This window comes from Panthera pardus, unplaced genomic scaffold (genome assembly GCF_024362965.1).
Source record: "Panthera pardus isolate Hobbes unplaced genomic scaffold, ASM2436296v1 HiC_scaffold_22, whole genome shotgun sequence".
Taxonomy (NCBI): domain Eukaryota; kingdom Metazoa; phylum Chordata; class Mammalia; order Carnivora; family Felidae; genus Panthera; species Panthera pardus.
This window is the reverse complement of record NW_026526788.1, coordinates 32,998,279-33,019,522: the sequence shown is the minus strand read 5'-3', so window position 1 is coordinate 33,019,522 and position 21,244 is coordinate 32,998,279. Positions and strand designations below refer to the sequence as shown.

The 21,244-nt window shown below is 37.8% G+C and overlaps 1 protein-coding gene across 4 annotated transcripts in view; it reads right to left on the bottom strand.

Annotated features, from left to right (window-relative positions):
* The window catches only part of MCU (mitochondrial calcium uniporter), a 205,321-nt gene that overhangs the window by 23,360 nt on the left and 160,717 nt on the right, over nt 1-21,244 (bottom strand). For all 4 annotated transcript variants that reach the window (XM_019444494.2, XM_019444493.2, XM_053888570.1 and 1 more), the window contains one exon: nt 160-330. In XM_019444494.2, the coding sequence (XP_019300039.2) occupies nt 160-330 (171 nt within the window). The remainder of the gene's footprint in view (nt 1-159; nt 331-21,244) is intronic.

Genomic DNA, 21,244 nt, shown 5'->3' with positions numbered 1-21,244 from the left:
GTATGGGATTCTTTTGCAGTGGTATATGTGTGTGCGTATGTGTGTGCATACACACGTGTGTGTGTGTGTGTGTGTGTGTGTGTGTGTGTGTGTAGAGTATAGAAGCGTTCTGGGGTGAAATGACAGGTGGGTGAGAATTAATAATGAATGTGACTATACCTGGTGAGTAGATTGCAACTCTGTCAATTCCCCGATCCTCTTCTTGAAGTTGTCGTAAAAACACACCGACTGAGTCTGAAATAGGTTTGAGTGTGAACTGGCAACGTTCACGCCGGGATGGTAGCCTCACAGATATCACAGGTAACCCATTTTGATACACCACTGTCACATCTGAATGAAAAAGATCCATAATCATACGATAATTAGATTTCATTATAAGTTAAAGCTACAATATTACTAGTCTTACATAGGGTCTATTATTATTAACATGGTTTAAAATGTTTTCAAAGGTTTAAGAATATGCCCTTTAGCTTTAGTTGGAGGTTATTCTGGGAACTGGTTTATGGAAGATCAATCACATAGATCACACAATTCACTGTTCAGAGAAAAGAAAGCATGCAAAGGATTATCTTCTAAGTAGGTCAGGGAGAGGCTTTCCCAGGAATTTGAGGTAAAGATTTTGGTACTGGTAAATATAAACTCTAGTTCTACTGAGGAAGATTTTATTAAGTAGCCAGAGATTGCTGGGCCAGACTCCATAACCTTTAGGAGGTGGCTCTGAGGAGCCACAGCTTTCAAGAACCCCTGGAGAATAATATGTGAAAATACACTAATAAGTGAGACTCTTACTCAAGGAAAGTCACTTCATATTTATAGTATAATTATTATATCCAAGGTGTTTGATAAGTAAGTAGTCTCTTACATAATATGAACCTATTATGATAGAAACAAAACAATTCTTTTTATGTTCTCTTAAACATTGTCCTGAGACTAGTTAGAAGCCGCAACGTAACTATTTGGGATTTTCTAACAAAAAGTTATTAAAGGAAACATTATCATAAGCTATAAAACTAAAAGAATTCCCATTTCCTTATCTTTTTCATCAATAGTCTTGATTTACTGAGTCGTAGTCACTAAAACAAATGTCAGACTAACTCTTTTGAAATAATTTTCAAATGAAATTTATAAATAAATAAATTTTGAAACAGAGTTTTTTACATAAGCAACCAAGCATTTAAAGATAAGTTAGCACTAGCCTGTGAAGAAAAACAGGCTTTGGAGGCAAATCTGGGATGGAATCCTGGCTTTATAACTTTGGGCCTGTTATATAACTTCTCTGAGCCTTGCTTTCTTGACGTATAACATGGATTTAATTCCTAACTGATGGAATTGTTGTGAGGAATAAATAAAATAAACCATTTAAAACACTTAGCACACTGCTTGATGATGTTTATTAGCTTTTTTTAAAGAATCCAAAGATACATTCTATAATGTTGCTAAGCATTCATACCCCTCAATATTGAAGAGTTGAGAGGAAATGTTTTTAGGTTAATATTCTGGAGATGCCAAACGCATCACACTTGGCAATGTTGTCATTATTTACATCTTATTTCCTTGCCTATTCTAGCCACTTACAAGGCTTGCAGTATATACAATAGCATCACACTACATTCTTTCAGTACTTAAATTTTAAAAGTAACCCTGACTGAAACAGAGTTTGTAAATACCAAAATATACTTTTATTTTAAATGGACATTTGAGGAGCTTTGGCACAATAATCAAGATAAAGAGCATTTTCATTACTTCCCCAAATTCTCCTATTCCCCATCCCAGTAAATCCTTAGGCAACCACTGATTCAATTTTTGTCACTACAGATTATATTTAGTTTTTCTGGAGTTTTATATTACTGGAATCATATAGTACAGACTCTTTTGTATCTGACTTCTCTCAGTATAGTGATTTTGAGATTAACCCACATTGTTGCATGCATTGGTAGTTTATTTTTATTGCTAATATTTCACTGTATGGATACACCATAATTTATGCATTTTCCTGCTGATTGACATTTGGACTGCTTTCCAGTCTTTGGCCACTATGAGTAAAGTAGCCACTTTTAAGTCTTTGTGGAGATATATGTCTTTGTTCTATACCTTTTCTCATCCTTATAACCTATCTGTGTCGTTACATTTAAAGTGGGTTTTCTACAGACAGCATATAGTTGGGTCTTGCTGTTTTGTCTAATCTGACAATCTCAGCCTTTTAATTAAAGCGTGTATATTATTTACATTTAATAAATTATAAATGTATATAAAAATACTTGTGTATAAGTCTTGCTACTTACTTTATTGACCCAAACTGTTCTTTCTTCTATTTTTTCTTTATTCTTGCTCTCTTTTAGATTAACTATTTTTTTAATAAGGCACCCTTTTGTAAAAAATATTTACATATATTTTTTATTTTAAAGAGAGAGAGCACTAGCAGGGGAGAGGCGCAGAGGGGGAGAGAAAGAGAGAATCCCAAGCAGGCTCCTGGCTCAGCATGGAGACGGACTCAGGGCTCGATCCTAGAATGCTGGGATCATGACTTGAGCCAAAATTGAGTTGGATGCTCAATTGATAGAGCTACACAGGTGCCCGTAGATAAACTAATTTTTTAATGTTTATTTATTTTCGTGAGAGAGAGAAAGAGAGAGGGAGAGAGAGAGTGTGTGAATGGGGTAGGTGAAGGGAGAGGGGGACAGATGATCTGAAGCAGGCTTTGTGCTGACAGCAGAGAGTCTGACACAGGGCTCACACTCACGAACCATGAGATCATGACCTGAGCCAAAGTCGGATGCTTAATCCACTGAGCCACTGAGGTGCCCTAGGTTAACTATTTTTATGATTACATTTAATCTGTACTATTGGCTAATTGACTATGTCTTTTTATGTTTCTAGGGGTTTCCCTACGGTAGGTGTTGACAAACTTTTTCTGTAAAAGGCTAGATATTAAATATTTTAGACTTTATGGACCATAAAGATCTCTGTTGCAACTACAGACTGCACTGTGGGGCAGAAGCAGCCACTGGCAGTAGATAAACAAATGAGCATGGCTGTGTTCCAATAAACTTTATTTATAAAAATATGCAGTAGCCTGGATTTGGACTATTAGGCTTCCTGAACCTTGCTAATGGGTTTACAATATACATCTTTAACCTATTACAGTTGACCTTTACATAATACATCACTTTAGGTATAGTGTAGAGTATCTCAAGACCGATACACTTCCACTCCCTTTGCTTTGTGCTATTGTCCTCATATATTTTATTACCACATGCTATAAACCATACATCATTTTTACTTCAACAACTAACTACATTTTAAAGAAATCTTTTTATTTTTTATGAACATAATGTATTGTCAGATTGGCTTACATATAACACCCAGTGCTCACCCCAAGTGCCCTCCTCAATGCCCATCACCCATTTTCCCTCTCCCCCACATGCCCATCCACTCTTAGTTTGTTCTCTGTATTTAAGAGTCTCTTGTGCTTTGCCTCCCTCCCTCTTTGTTTGTATCTATCCCCCCCCAAATAAATCTTAAAATGAGGAAATACTTTTCATATTTACACTTATAGTTACCCTCTGGTGTTCCTCATTTTGTATAGATCTAAATTTCTATTTAGCATCATTTTCCTTTTGCCTGAAAAGCTTCCTTAAACATTTCTTATTGGGCAGATGTGTTGACAATATATTCTCCCAACTTTGATAAGTCTGAAAAAGCTTATTTAAAAAAATTTTTTTTATAATGTAAAAGAGTACCAAAGTTTATTGGTATGATTTCAGATTCCATACAGCAATCAACCTTAGGGAGCTATCACTAGTAAAATTTTGGTTAAAATCAAAGAAAAATATCTACAATTACTTGAAAAGGTCATTACTAACTTTTCCAACTACATGTCAATAATTGATAAGATTTTCTACACATGCGTCTAACAAAATAACCTATTGAATGCAGAATCAGATACAAGAATCTACCTGACTTCTATTAAAACAAACATAAAAAAGATTTGCAAAAATAGAAAACAATCTGCCCTTCTCACTACTTTGTTTTAGAAAATACAATCATTGGGACGCCTGGGTGGCTTAGTCGGTTAAGCGGCTGACTTCGGCTCAGGTCACGATCTCGCGGTCCGTGAGTTCGAGCCCCGCGTCGGGCTCTGTGCTGACAGCTCAGAGCCTGGAGCCTGTTTCAGATTCTGTGTCTCCCTTCTCTGACCCTCCCCTGTTCATGCTCTGTCTCTCTCTGTCTCAAAAATAAATAAAAACGTTAAAAAAAAATTTAAATAAAAAAAAAGAAAATACAATTATTTTTGATAAAATTGTCTTATTTATACTATGACAATTATCCACAGTAGATTTATTATTATTCTTTTTTATTTTTATTTTTTTAAAATTTACATCCAAATTAGTTAGCATATAGTGCAACAATGATTTCAGGAGTAGATTCCTTAGTGCCCCTTACCCTTTTAGCCCATCCCCCCTCCCACACCCCCTCCGGTAACTCTCTGTTTGTTCTCCATACTTATGCATCTCTTATGTTTTGTCCCCCTCCCTGTTTTTATATTATTTTTGTTTCCCTTCCCTTATGTTCATCTGTTTTATACCTTAAAGTCCTCATATGAGTGAAGTCATATGATTTTTCTCTTCCTCTGACTAATTCCACTTAGCATAATACCCTCCAGTTCCATCCACATAGTTGCAAACGGCAAGATTTCATATTTTTTGATTGCCGAGTAATACTCCATTGTGTATGTGTGTATGTGTGTGTGTGTATATATACACATACACACACACACACATATATACACACACACACACACACACATATACAGAAATATATATATAAACACATACAGAAGATGTGGTACATGTATGTATATGTGTATGTATATGTACATACAAATATATATACACATATACATACATATGTATATATACAATCTTTTTGATTGCTGAGTAATATTCCATTGTGTATGTGTGTGTATGTATGTGTATAGATATATACACATATACAGAAATATATATATATATACACATACAGAAGATGTGGTGTGTATGTATGTATATGTGTATGTATATATATATGTATACACATACATACACATAAAATAAACTTTTTCAGAGCCCAAATGTCCCTCAATGGATGAATGGATAAAGAAGATGTGGTGTATATGTATGTATGTATATGTGTATGTATATATATATATATATACAGAAGATGTGGTGTGTATGTATGTATGTGTATATATATGTATGTGTATACATATGTGTATACATATACAGTATATATGTGTATATACCACATCTTCTTTATCCATTCATCCATTGACGGACATTTGGGCTCTGAAAAGGTTTATTTTACCTTCATTAAAAAGAAATGTTTATTTATTTTTGAGACAGAGCACAAGCAGGGGAAGGGCAGAGAGAGAGAGAGAGAGAGAGACAGACAGACAGACACAGAATCTAAAGCAGGCTCCAGGCTCTGAGCTGTCTGCACAGAGCCTGATGTGGGGCTTAAACCCACGAACCATGAGAGCATGACCTGAGCTGAAGTCGGACGCTCAACCAACTGAGCCACGCAGGCCTCCCAGCCTTCATTTTTGAAGAACACTTTGCTTTGTAAAAAATTCTAGGCAGACAGATTTCTTTTTCCTTTTAGCACTCTAAAGAACTTATGTCTTCTGCTTTGCATATACTATAAGTTAATGTATACTATTATCTTTGTTCCTCTGTACATAATATGTCTTTTGCCCAATGGCTGCTCTTAATATTTTCTCTTTATCGTTGGTTTTCAACAGTTTGATTATAATTTTCCATTCTATGGTTTTGTAAGTATTCTGCTTGGGAGCTGCTAAATTTCTCACATCTGTGAGCTCATAGTTTTAATCAAATTTGGAAACTTTTTTGCCATTACTCAAATATTTTTTCTGGCTCTTACCCTTCTTCTTCTGGGATTCCTATAATTATACCTATATTAGACTATGCAATATAGTCTCACAGGGCACTCAGGATCCCTTCATATATTTCAGGGTTTTTTTTTTTTCCTCCTTCATTTTGGATAGTTTTAACTGCTACACACTTCAGTGTCACTGATATTTTCTTCTATAATGGCTAATCTGTTAATTTCATCTATATTGCTTTGCATCTCACATTTTTTTCATCTCTAGGAGTTACATCTGTTTACTTTTATATCTTCTATTCTTCCTCATATTATGCTTGCTTTCCTTTTCCTCCCTGAATATAATGATCACATTTATAATAACTTTTAAAATCCTTGTCTGTTAATTGCACCATCTCTGTCATTTCTAGATCTGTTTCTGTTGACGAATTTTTCTTCTGTTTTTTCCCCCTGCTTTTTCATTACCTAGTCATTTTTGATGAGGTTAGACATTGTTGACTTTTACATTACTGAGTGCTGGATTCTGTTGTATAGTTATCTGCATATTATATTGATCCTTTCAAGTCTTTTAGAAAGGTTCTTAGGACAGACCTAGAGATTCTTTTGTTATATGGCCAATTTGTCCCTACTTGTAAGGTATGTTCTTCTGGGAGTCTACAATGAATGTTCATATATTCAATGATGTCTCTTCTCTGGCTGGAGGGAAGTCAAATGATTTCTGGCCCTGTATGAGCACTAAGAAGTAGTCATTTTACAGTTTCTGGTAATTGTTATTGGAAGTTATTCTAGCCTGTTCTTGTCATTCAGAATTTAGAAAGCCTCATGCTGTGACCTGAGGTGATATAGGGTCAGTCCAACTTGTTTTTCTTCTCTCAGAGATCAGTCTTGTCCTTATTGTTCAATATCTAAAAACAATTATTTTACATATTTTGTCCATTGTTCTAGTTGTTGACAGCAGGACAGCAATTCCCATAGCAGTTAATCCTTTGTGGATACATAATTTGAATTTTTACATAAAAATTTAAAAGACAGAAATGTCTACTTCTTTAATTCTTCAAAAGTGTAATCTATATTTCCTAAGGAAGAAGAGGCCAAAAATAGTAATATGAACTTAGTACATATTATGTACTATCTCAAGTTTTTAATGTCTAAAGATATTTGAAAATTTTCTTTCTCATTTCTAAAAGAATCCTTAGCAATCCAGTCTTTCTTTAAAGTCAGAGCCATTTACATGAGTATCTCTTCTTCTATAGGCCATAAAGATGATGGCATCATAAACTTCAGTGACTAACTTGTTTACCTGTTTCCCTCCCCTCCATCATCTTTTTCCTATAGTGAAAAACTATTCAGCCACAGATTTCAAGAAGCAGACAGAGTTAAATTTAAATAAAAGATGTGAATCTTAAACACAAAAGCATGGAAGATTTCACTAAACATCAGTTTCACAGGTAAGTGCTTAGGGGTTACTGTTTTAAAATAACTGAGATAAAGTCAACAGAGAAAATTAAGGTCTTTCTCAGTCACTTTAACTTTTTACACTAAAGATCATGAGGCCTTTCAAAGGAGTGAAATATGAAAGCTTTGAAAAACTCTGCACGAAATAGCACATTTCAGAACTGACAAACCTTCATTTTAATACTGCTTTTGAAAGGTATCCCCAGGTCTTCTGCTTTCCCACACACTAGATTGTAATGTAAATGTCAGATTTCTCGGTTTGCAACCAAAGAACAATTGCCAAAGTTCCTCAAGTTTAACAATATGTAAAATAGTTGCTGGCGGTAGTAAAGTCACAATGGGTATTTACAAGCTAATGACAGTTGTCAGCTATTATTCTCTAGAGACAAATATTCTTTTTAAGTGTAAATTGCACCAGGTGGTTTGGTTGGGTTTATTTTTAATCTTTTGTTTTGATTTCTATTTCAATAAGAAAGAAATAATCTAAGTATTTCTAGCACAGTGTACTTCAAAGAAACCCAGGAATTATGGGTCAACCAATATGATTACTGAGAAACAGAACATGACAACAGATTTAGGCATGAAAACAAGGGCAAAGGATTTTCCAGACGAAAAAGAGAAGCGCAAGGACAACAGACATTTGGGGTTGAAGAAGGAATACATTAAAAAAAAAAAAAAAAAGGTCTTTGGGGCATCAGGTACAGAAAACGTTGCAAAGTATAAGTGCTTGTGCTTGTTTTTTAGCCAATTGGTAAGTAGGAAAGTTAAGTTCACAGTAGGAAATTTATTTGTTGTCAAAAATAATGGGTAAAATCTCATCCATAATAGATCATCTCATGCATGAACATGAATGTATATATCTTGAGGACTTATGAAAGGGAACTGGTACAATAAGAAAACACATATAGGGTGTTTTCTGCAAAGATACTTAGAGCTGTACTTTATGTATGATAGATGATTCCAGTGGCTTATGATCTTGTCTGTTTATTTCTACCCCCTTTCTGTATTATTATGAATCAAGAATGTGAACTATAAGCACAGACTTTTAGCGTTAGAAGAGACAGAGAAATCATACAGACTAATAATGAGGGAGCATAAGACAGGCTGAGGGTGAAACAAGCACCCTCAGGTGAGGGTGCTCACCTGAGGGTGGCTAGCATCCACCCCTGCACCCCCACCTCCCTCCCCCCCCCCCCCCCGCCCCATTTGTGTGATATTCTTCAGGCACTGCCCAAGAACAAAGGAAAGGAAACTTGGTTAACTGATAGAGATCACAGTCATACAGGACATGGGTCTCCTATCAGTTTACAAATATCTTAGTAAATTACAAAAAAAAAAAAAAGGAAAAAAAGGCAATCCAATCAATAGCCTAATCTCCAGAAATCTGTAGACTCAGTTTCCTAGAGACCCAACATCACCCCTCCATAGTGATTGGGGAACAAAGGCAGGAAGGAAATGGTAGTAAAATTAAATTTCTTTATGACTTGCAGCCCATTGAGAAATACCTGAGGTAAATACAGAGTACAACATTTCTACAGGAACCCCATACCGTCCTAATGTTAATGCCTTACTAGAGGAAAAACACCTTCAGCTTGACAATAGCAAGGCCTCAGGTATTGTTTAGCATATCAAAGTCCCTCTGGAGGCCTCCCTTTTGACTTTACCCCCCCAACTTCATAGTATATAACTAGTTACCCATCACAACCTCAGGGCACCTCTTTCTGCACAGGGGTCCTGTCCTAGTGCTTTAATAAAATCACCTTTTTGCACTAAAAACATCCTCAAGAATTCTTTCTTGGCTGTCGGCTCCAGATCACTCCCCCCATCACCCCAAAACTTCATTACTAATGTCCTTCTTTTGCACCTAACAATAAAGTCTGGCAAGGTTAAGTGATATTCCTAAATTGATACAGTTCAACCCAATCCTAAGTGATTTTGGATCTCATCATTCGACTAAAAAGTCATTTTCTCCCAGGTCATGTATGATATTAGGTTGCTAAATTCAGTGGGAATTTTGGCCTTTAACTTGCTTGTTTTAGCAAAATCTAATGATGTCAACTTGATGAGGGAGTGTGGGGCAAGCTGAGGGCAAAATACAGGCTGGCACCCCACTCCCACCCCACCATGGTGGAATATGTGTGATACTCCTTCTTGGACACTCCTGGCTACCCAAGAACAAAGGAAAGGGGTTTAAGTGCTTGCCATGGTAATGTGGGAAACTAAGGCAAATGAAAAATTAAATTCCCTTACTGCCTACAGCCCATTGACAAGTCCTTGAAACCAGCAAAGTGACCTCCCTCTAGGAACTCAGCTGCCTCCATGATGACACTTTGCTAGGGGCAAAAGAGAACCTTAGCTTAATATTATCGCAACTTCCAGGATCCTGTAAGTATACTTCCTCTATCTCAACTGCCCCAAGAGATATGCTGGCAATCATACTCCAAGCTTATGGCCCCCTGATACACATCTGAAGGGTCTCATGACTGAGGTTTTACTGAACTGTAATAAATGGCATTTCTGTAGCAACGGTTAGCCCCTCAAGGTCCTGGAAACCTTGCTTCCAAAAATACATTAGAGACTCCTCCCAACCTGAGGGTATACAATGAGTTACCGTCATGACCCTAGTGCAGCTCTTCCTGCCCACAGGTCCTGTCCCCATGCTTTAATAAAATCACCTTTTTGTACCAAAGACATCTTCAAGAATTCTTTCTTGGCTGTTGGCTCCGGACCTCATGAATCCCACCATCACCCCAAAACTTCATCAAACCTGCTCCTTCACTTTATAAAAAGCTTTCCTGGGGCGCCTGGGTGGCACAGTCGGTTAAGCGTCCGACTTCAGTCAGGTCACGATCTCGCGGTCCGTGAGTTCGAGCCCCGCGTCAGGCTCTGGGCTGACAGCTCGGAGCCTGGAGCCTCTTTCCGATTCTGTGTCTCCTTCTCTCTCTGCCCCTCCCCCGTTCATGCTCTGTCTCTCTCTGTCCCAAAAATAAATAAAAAAACGTTGAAAAAAAATTAAAAAAAAAAAAAAAAAAAAAAAAAAAAAAAAAAAGCTTTCCTTTTGGTTTCTGTGATTCCATACTCCCCTGGTTGTTTGCAACTTTCTGTCTACACTTTCTCATTTTCCTTCATAGGCTCTTATTCTTGTATTCATCCCTTGCAAGTTTCTACGTGCTTTGTCCTAGGTCTCTGTGCTTCTTAATCCACACACTCTCTAGGCAATCTTATGTCTTTCCCGACTGCCAGCTAACTTCTAAATGTTGATGATGTCCCAAACCTATATTCAACTGTCTGCTGGACATGTGGATTTCCCATATGCACATCTCAAAGTAAAAATATCCTAAAATTGAATTAATCTTCCCTGAACCACCCACCTCTGACATTTTTCATCTCAGTCAGCACCATTATTTAACTTTTGCCCAATCCAGAAAATTGTATGATATACCTGACTACTTAGAACGAGAACATGACATCCCTCATATCTAATCAGTCACCATGTCCTTTCATTCTATTTTCTAAACAACTCTAATCCTTCTAATTCTCTGCATTACCACCATCTTCTTAGTCCAGGTCACCACCACCTTTCTTCTATCAGCTATATTGTAAGTGAATTCCCTACATCATTCCAGCCTTGCTCCTGTTCAGAAAACTATCCATACTCAAGCAGGGTAATCTTTCTTTTTCCACAGAAAACCACTATCTTGAAGTTGGTATTTGGTGTTTAGCAGTCTCATTCATGATATACATACATGCAGGCAGGCAGGCAGACAAACACACACAGAGACACAGCTTAGTATACAGTATATAGTATAGTGGAAGCCAGCCTTTGAGGTGGTTTTCTATGATCCTTGCCTCTAGGTATTCATATCCTTGTATAGTCGCATCCCACATCAAATCAGGGCTGGTCTGTAAAATCAGTAGAATACAGCAGATGTGATGGTGTGTAACTTCCCAGACTACGCCATAAAAGATTGTGTGGCTTCTGTCTTGCTCTTTTGGATCACATGCTCTGAGGGAACCCATTAGCCACAAGGACAAACCTGCAGCCCTGTGGAGAAGCCAACATTGAGAAGAAGTGGAATCTCCTAGAGGGAAGATGGCGGCGTAGGAGGACGCTGGGCTCACCGTGCGTCCTGCTGATCACTTAGATTCCACCTACACCTGCCTAAATAACCCAGAAAACCGCCAGAGGATTAGCAGAACGGAGTCTCCGGAGCCAAGCGCAGACGAGAGGCCCACGGAAGAGGGTAGGAAGGGCGGCGAGGCGGTGCGCGCTCCACGGACTGGCGGGAGGGAGCTGGGGCGGAGGGGCGGCTCGCCGGCCAAGAGGAGCCCCCGAGTCTGGCTGGCAAAAGCGGAGGGGCCTGACGGACTGTGTTCCGACAGCAAGTGCGACCTAGCCTCTGGGAGGTCATAAGTTAACAGCTCTGTTCGGAAAGCGGGAAGGCTGGAGGACAAAGGGAGGGTGAGCTGCTGAGCCCCCTGACGACAGAGCTCAGCTTGGCGGGGAACAATGGCGCTCGCCAGCGCCATCTCCCTCGCCCATCCCCCAGCCAAAATCCCAAAGGGAACCAGTTCCTGCCAGGGAACTTGCTCGCTCCGTGCAAACACCCAAGTCTGTGCTTCTGCGGAGCCAAACCTCCGGCAGCGGATCTGACTCCCGCCCGCTGCCACAGGGCCCCTCCTGAAGTGGATCACCTAAGGAGAAGCGAGCTAAGCCTGCCCCTCCTGCCCCCGTGCACCTTGCCTGGCAGTTAATACGCCAGCTAATACGCCAGATCCCCAGCAGCACAAGCCTGGCAGTGTGCAAGTAGCCCAGACGGGCCACGCCACCCCACAGTGAATCCTGCCCCTAGGAGAGGGGAAGAGAAGGCACACATCAGTCTGACTGTGGCCCCAGCGGTGGGCTGGGGGCAGACATCAGGTCGGACTGCGGCCCGCCCACCAACTCCAGTTATACACCACAGCACAGGGGAAGTGCTCTGCAGGTCCTCACCACTCCAGGGACTATCCAAAATGACCAAACGGAAGAATTCCCCTCAGAAGAATCTCCAGGAAATAACAACAGCTAATGAACTGATCAAAAAGGATTTAAATAATAGAACAGAAAGTGAATTTAGAATAATAGTCATAAAATTAATCGCTGGGCTTGAAAACAGTACAGAGGACAGCAGAGAATCTCTTGCTACAGAGATCAAGGGACTAAGGAACAGTCACGAGGAGCTGAAAAGCGCTTTAAACGAAATGCAAAACAAAATGGAAACGACGACAGCTCGGATTGAAGAGGCAGAGGAGAGAATAGGTGAACTAGAAGATAAAGTTATGGAAAAAGAGGAAGCTGAGAGAAAGAGAGATAAAAAAATCCAGGAGTATGAGGGAAAAATTAGAGAACTAAGTGATACACTAAAAAGAAATAATATACGCATAATTGGTATCCCAGAGGAAGAAGAGAGAGGGAAAGGTGCTGAAGGGGTACTTGAAGAAATTATAGCTGAGAACTTCCCTGAACTGGGTAAGGAAAAAGGCATTGAAATCCATGAGGCACAGAGAACTCCCTTCAGACGTAACTTGAATCGATCTTCTGCACGACATATCATAGTGAAACTGGCAAAATACAAGGATAAAGAGAAAATTCTGAAAGCAGCAAGGGATAAACGTGCCCTCACATATAAAGGGAGACCTATAAGACTCGTGACTGATCTCTCTTTTGAAACTTGGCAGGCCAGAAAGGATTGGCACGATATCTTCAGTGTGCTAAACAGAAAAAATATGCAGTCGAGAATCCTTTATCCAGCAAGTCTGTCATTTAGAATAGAAGGAGAGATAAAGGTCTTCCCAAACAAACAAAAACTGAAGGAATTTGTCACCACTAAACCAGCCCTACAAGAGATCCTAAGGGGGATCCTGTGAGACAAAGTACCAGAGACATCATTACAAGCATAAAACATACAGACATCACAATGACTCTAAACCCATATCTTTCTATAATAACACTGAATGTAAATGGATTAAATGCACCAACCAAAAGACATAGGGTATCAGAATGGATAAAAAAACAAGACCCATCTATTTGCTGTCTACAAGAGACTCATTTCAGATCTGAGGACACCTTTAGATTGAGAGTGAGGGGATGGAGAACTATTTATTATGCTACTGGAAGCCAAAAGAAAGCTGGAGTAGCCATACTTATATCAGACAAACTAGACTTTAAATTAAAGGCTGTAACAAGAGATGAACAAGGGCATTATATAATAATTACAGGGTCTATCCATCAGGAAGACCTAACAATTATAAATGTCTATGCACCAAATACCGGAGCCCCCAAATATATAAAACAATTACTCATAAACATAAGCAACCTTATTGATAAGAATGTGGTAATTGCAGGGGACTTTAACACCCCACTTACAGAAATGGATAGATCATCTAGACACACGGTCAATAAAGAAACAAGGGCCCTGAATGATACATTGGATCAGATGGACTTGACAGATATATTTAGAACTCTGCATCCCAAAGCAACAGAATATACTTTCTTCTCGAGTGCACATGGAACATTCTCCAAGATAGATCACATACCAGGTCACAAAACAGCCCTTCATAAGTATACAAGAATTGAAATCATACCATGCATACTTTCAGACCACAATGCTATGAAGCTTGAAATCAACCACAGGAAAAAGTCTGGAAAACCTCCAAAAGCATGGAGGTTAAAGAACACCCTACTAACGAATGAGTGGGTCAACCAGGCAATTAGAGAAGAAATTAAAAAATTTATGGAAACAAACGAAAATGAAAATACAACAATCCAAACGCTTTGGGACGCAGCGAAGGCAGTCCTGAGAGGAAAATACATTGCAATCCAGGCCTATCTCAAGAAACAAGAAAAATCCCAAATACAAAATCTAACAGCACACCTAAAGGAAATAGAAGCAGAACAGCAAAGGCAGCCTAAACCCAGCAGAAGAAGAGAAATCATAAAGATCAGAGCAGAAATAAACAATATAGAATCTAAAAAAACTGTAGAGCAGATCAATGAAACCAAGAGTTGGTTTTTTGAAAAAATAAACAAAATTGACAAACCTCTAGCCAGGCTTCTCAAAAAGAAAAGGGAGATGACCCAGATAGATAAAATCATGAATGAAAATGGAATTATTACAACCAATCCCTCAGAGATACAAACAATTATCAGGGAATACTATCAAAAATTATATGCCAACAAATTGGACAACCTGGAAGAAATGGACAAATTCCTAAACACCCACACGCTTCCAAAACTCAATCAGGAGGAAATAGAAAGCTTGAACAGACCCATAACCAGCGAAGAAATTGAATCGGTTATCAAAAATCTCCCAACAAATAAGAGTCCAGGACCAGATGGCTTTCCAGGGGAGTTCTACCAGACGTTTAAAGCAGAGATAATACCTGTCCTTCTCAAGCTATTCCAAGAAATAGAAAGGGAAGGAAAACTTCCAGACTCATTCTATGAAGCCAGTATTACTTTGATTCCTAAACCAGAGACCCAGTAAAAAAAGAGAACTACAGGCCAATATCCCTGATGAATATGGATGCAAAAATTCTCAATAAGATACTAGCAAATCGAATTCAACAGCATATAAAAAGAATTATTCACCATGATCAAGTGGGATTCATTCCTGGGATGCAGGGCTGGTTCAACATTCGCAAATCGATCAACGTGATACATCACATTAACAAAAAAAAAGAGAAGAACCATATGATCCTGTCAATCGATGCAGAAAAGGCCTTTGACAAAATCCAGCACCCTTTCTTAATAAAAACCCTTGAGAAAGTCGGGATAGAAGGAACATACTTAAAGATCATAAAAGGCATTTATGAAAAGCCCACAGCTAACATCATCCTCAACGGGGAAAAACTGAGAGCTTTTTCCCTGAGATCAGGAACACGACAGGGATGCCCACTCTCACCGCTGTTGTTTAACATAGTGCTGGAAGTTCTAGCATCAGCAATCAGACAACAAAAGGAAATCAAAGGCATCAAAATTGGCAAAGATGAAGTCAAGCTTTCGCTTTTTGCAGATGACATGATGTTATACATGGAAAATCCGATAGACTCCACCAAAAGTCTGCTAGAACTGATACATGAATTCAGCAAAGTTGCAGGATACAAAATCAATGTACAGAAATCAGTTGCATTCTTATACACTAACAATGAAGCAACAGAAAGACAAATAAAAAAACTGATCCCATTCACAATTGCGCCAAGAAGCATAAAATACCTAGGAATAAATCTAACCAAAGATGTACAAGAGCTGTATGCTGAAAACTATAGAAAGCTTATGAAGGTAATTGAAGAAGATATAAAGAAATGGAAAGACATTCCCTGCTCATGGATTGGAAGAATAAATATTGTCAAAATGTCAATACTACCCAAAGCTATCTACACATTCAATGCAATCCCAATCAAAATTGCACCAGCATTCTTCTCAAAACTAGAACAAGCCATCCTAAAATTTATATGGAACCACAAAAGGCCCCGAATAGCCAAAGTAATTTTGAAGAAGAAGACCAAAGCAGGAGGCATCACAATCCCAGACTTTAGCCTCTACTACAAAGCTGTCATCATCAAGACAGCATGGTATTGGCACAAAAACAGACACATAGACCAATGGAATAGAATAGAAACCCCAGAACTAGACCCACAAACGTATGGCGAACTCATCTTTGACAAAGCAGGAAAGAACATCCAATGGAAAAAAGACAGTCTCTTTAACACATGGTGCTGGGAGAACTGGACAGCAACATGCAGAAGGTTGAAACTAGACCACTTTCTCACACCATTCACAAAAATAAACTCAACATGGATAAAGGACCTGAATGTGAGACAGGAAACCATCAAAACCTTAGAGGAGAAAGCAGGAAAAGACCTCTCTGACCTCAGCCGTAGCAATCTCTTACTCGGCACATCCCCAAAGGCAAGGGAATTAAAAGCAAAAGTGAATTACTGGGACCTTATGAAGATAAAAAGCTTCTGCACAGCAAAGGAAACAATCAACAAAACTAAAAGGCAACCAACGGAATGGGAAAAGATATTTGCAAATGACATATCGGACAAAGGGCTAGTATCCAAAATCTATAAAGAGCTCACCAAACTCCACACCTGAAAAACAAATAACCCAGTGAAGAAATGGGCAGAAAACATGAATAGACACTTCTCTAAAGAAGACATCCGGATGGCCAACAGGCACATGAAAAGATGTTCAACGTCTCTCCTTATCAGGGAAATACAAATCAAAACCACACTCAGATATCACCTCACGCCAGTCAGAGTGGCCAAAATGAAGAAATCAGGAGACTATAGATGCTGGAGAGGATGTGGAGAAACGGGAGCCCTCTTGCACTGTTGGTGGGAATGCAAATTGGTGCAGCTGCTCTGGAAAGCAGTGTGGAGGTTCCTCAGAAAATTAAAAATAGACCTACCCTATGACCCAGCAATAGCACTGCTAGGAATTTACCCAAGGGATACAGGAGTACTAATGCATAGGGGCACTTGTACCCCAATGTTTATAGCAGCACTCTCAACAATAGCCAAATTATGGAAAGAGCCTAAATGTCCATCAACTGATGAATGGATAAAGAAATTGTGGTTTATATACACAATGGAATACTATGTGGCAATGAGAAAGAATGAAACATGGCCTTTTGTAGCAACGTGGATGGAACTGGAGAGTGTGATGCTAAGTGAAATAAGCCATACAGAGAAAGACAGATACCATATGGTTTCACTCTTATGTGGATCCTGAGAAACTTAACAGAAACCCATGGGGGAGGGGAAGGAAAAAAAAAAAAAAGAGGTTAGAGTGGGAGAGAGCCAAAGCATAAGAGACTGTTAAAAACTGAGAACAAACTGAGGGTTGATGGGGGGTGGGAGGGAGGGTAGGGTGGGTGATGGGTATTGAGGAGGGCACCTTTTGGGATGAGCACTGGGTGTTGTATGGAAACCAATTTGACAATAAATTTCATATATTAAAAAAAAAAAAAAAAAAGAAGTGGAATCTCCTACCAAGAGCCAGTACCAACTTCTCAGCTCATATTGTGAGTTATCTTAGAATCGAACCCTCCAGCCTCAGTCAAACCTTCAGACGACTGCAGTGCCAGCGAGCATGGGATTGCAACTTTATGAGATTCTGAATTGCCCAGCTAAACTGCTCCCGAGTTCCAAATCCATAAAACATGAGATAATACAGGATTATTATTGTTAAGCCGCTAAATATTGCCGTAATTTGCTACGTGGTATTAAATAACTAAATATGGCATGGTTCTTGCGTGTATTTAAACATTACATAAATGGTTGCACTATATTCAACTTTCTACAACTTGCCTTTTATGCTCAATAATGCTTTGACATTTATCCAAATTGAATCAGATTTCTGGATCATTAACTTAAAGTCCTATGTAGAATTTTATTTATGAATATACCACAATTTATTTATCCCTGGAAAAAAAAACAGATTTTCTTCTTCTTTATTGTAAATAAAAAGAAGGCTAAGAAAGTTAGCAGCCCTCCTTGTTTTTAGTTTCCAATATAAATTTGGCCAACTTTTCTTTTCCTTTTAGAGCTCTGCATTTCACATTTTACTCCTTATGCCATTTGGAATTTACTTTTGTGAGGTAAGAAGTCAACTATAACAGCCGCATTTATTGAATAGTCTCCCTTTTCTCCTGATGTACAATGTTAATTCTATCACATGTCAAATTCCCGTACATGCAAGGTTTCTCTAATCTGACTCTACGATCTTTCCTGAACCTGTTTTGATTATTACGGTTTTAAAAATACATCTTAATACGTAGTTGAGGCAAACCTTCCCCCCTTTTCCGCTCCAAATTTATTTTAGGTATTTGTGTAGTTTTCTTTTTTCATATGAAGTTTTGAATAAATTCAGCAGTTCCTGTTGGGGTTTAGTTTAGATTAGCATTGCACTGGAGTTTATAAATTCATGTGGGGGAAGCTGACAATTTTTACAGTGTTGTCCTCACATTCGTTAACATGTCATAACTCTGCATTTATTTTTATCTTCTTTTGTGTCATTCAATAGAGTTTACTCTTCTTAATATATGTTTTACAGATTTTTTTTTACTAGTATCATGCCTAGATAGCTTCACACAATTTATCTTTAATACTCACTTCTATGTTCATAAATACAATTCCAAAAGCCCATAGGTTTTTTCATTAAATTATACGTTAGACAAAACGTAAGATTACCATTTAACAGAGTAAACTAAATATTATTTTGGTGATAATAAGGCCCTTCCTTATACATTGTGGCAAAAATATCTTTGATATCAATAATTAACATGTATAAACAAAATGTGCTTGCTTCACAATAATCTCAGAAGAATCTATTTAACTATGAAAAATAGATTATTGAAATTTTCTTTACATTATTCATAATATATTAAATATACTAAGTCTGTCACATATTAACAGCATTTGAAGAATACTTATGTTGAAAACTTGTAAATTTTACGTAGTAAATAATTTTCCATGGCAATATAAGAAAGCCCAATTATATAATCATAACTTCAGTAGCTTGATAAATCCAGTTGTTTCTTTCTAACCAGTAGTATAAATTCATTTTAATCACATCAACTATGTATTTCATTTTGTACCTTGGGTGAATCAGTATTTGTACAAGGTAATTTCTGTAAACTATGTACAATTTTTGTGGAGTTATTATGGGGCTTAAATAGTAAAAGTTGGAAAAATACAAAGTTATAAATCATCTTTTTATACATGGTGTTATCAGTCTGATGCTAAATAGTTGTACAACCTAGGTACTTCTTGTTAATTCAGGTTCTTTTAAAATGAGTTCATGAAAATATTTCTCAGAAATGTCAAAACCATTTGTGCTAAGTAAAAGGTCATCCCCTCCCTTTCTTTCCATTCGTGCACTCACTCTACTGAGAATTAAAATTTTCTTTTGCTTTTGTAAAAATGAAATCCTGTCCTAATATAGTACTGTAACATTTTTTCCTTTTAAAACTGATGTTTTTGGTGGTGCTGCTATGAAAGTAACTTTATTAAACCTTGATCCTTGATCCACTTTAATTTCTGGATGATAAACAGAATACAATCCTAAAGTATAGACAGTGGAGTGCAGTAGAAAAAGCATGGTTTTGGAATCTCAGATTTGATAGTCCTCAAGTTCTACCACAGGAGATACCTCAAATCCACGGGCATGTTACTGAATATAACTGTACCTCAGTTTCCTCACAGTGTAGGGATTCTAATACCTCATAGGGCTGCGGAGAAGATTCAATGAGAATATATGAAAAAAATGCCTGCTTTAACAGTTTCTCTTGATTTTTCTAAAAACTAAGGTCTTAAAACCCAAAGTCTAAAAGCATGTAATACATCCATGGAAAATTTCCAATCATTCCTTTAAATCTCAAGAAAACAAAAGTGACTTGTTCCACTGAGGACAACAAGAAGGAAACCAGTTATTGCTATATAAACCAATTCCATGTTCCTTAGTATTTTTGGATAATTGACCTCTTTGAGACACTGATAAGGGTATGGATTCCTCCTATAGCCTTATTCCCTGAAAAAATTCAAACAACTTATACATAAAAATTTTAGATATAATTTATTTTATTGCATCAGAAACTGATTTCCTTCATATTGTCTGCTACAGACTAAATTGTGTCTCCCTGCCAAAATTCATAGGTTAAAGCTCTAAATCTCAGTGTGACTATCTGGAGATGGGTCTTTAGGAGGTAATTAAAGTTAAATGAGGTCATAAAGGTGGGGTCCTAATCTGATAGGACTGTGGATTTATAAGAAGGTAAGAGCTCTCTCCAGTCCCCACCATGTGAGGACACAGAGAGAAGGTGGCTATGTGCAAGCTAACAGAGTTCTTACCAGAACCAGACCATGCTGGTACTCTGGCCTCAGACTTCCAGCATCCAGAACTGGGAAAAAAAAATTTTTTGTTGTTTAAGCCATTCAGCCTATGCTATTTTATGGCAGCCCAAGCAGACTACTACACTGACATATTTTTAAAATAAATGTTGACAAAAAACTGACTTTCCTCATTTTAACCCAAAATTAATGGCCATTTCTTATTTCTTAAAGAGATAAAACAAAATTTTACAAGTTAAATAAAATATAAACTTTAATACTATATAAAAAACCATTTCAATTACAAGGCTGCTATTGCTTGGCTTGAATAAAGAAGTCACATAAAGTCACGTAAAGAAGTCATGGCTAACCAGAATATCATCTTTGATATCTAAAAGGTTGTGCCTTTCTGTTTTTGTGAAAAGAAGTCGTGAACACTCTGAGACTCTGAGAAAGATATGGTAAATGTAATCACAGCTCCCTTTGGCAGATGATGACGGTAGGATAGGTGTGTGCAAGGAACTTAAGAATTTTCTAAGACTCTTAGAATTGAATTCATATCACTATTTTGATGCAGTATCAAAAGTGAGAAGATTATAAATTCAAAATTCAATTTTAAGGTTTCTGAATGGAAGTAATCTTCAAGAGCTCTGAGGTTTTTCAGTTCTTGTAGAGAAACTGACAAAGCTTTCCATTTGTGAGTAGACTTCAGAGAAACTCCCTACCCCCGCAGTTGGAAAATTCACAGGGTTGTCTATTTCTAATTACCAACTTCAGAGCTACAACTCGGTTAAAAGAATTCATGATTTTTCTACCAAATTCATAATAATGACCAAAAGGTCTTGAATTGGAAGATTATGCTCATTCATAAAGTCCCAAATATTTCCAAATAAATCAAGGCATAAGTAAACTCTTCCTTTAACTAAATTTTCTCTTCTCTTAAAAAGCAAAACTCCTAAAATCTCTATCAAAATAACACCGGCATTCTTCACAGAGCTAGAACAAATAATCCTAAAATTTGTATGGAGTCAGT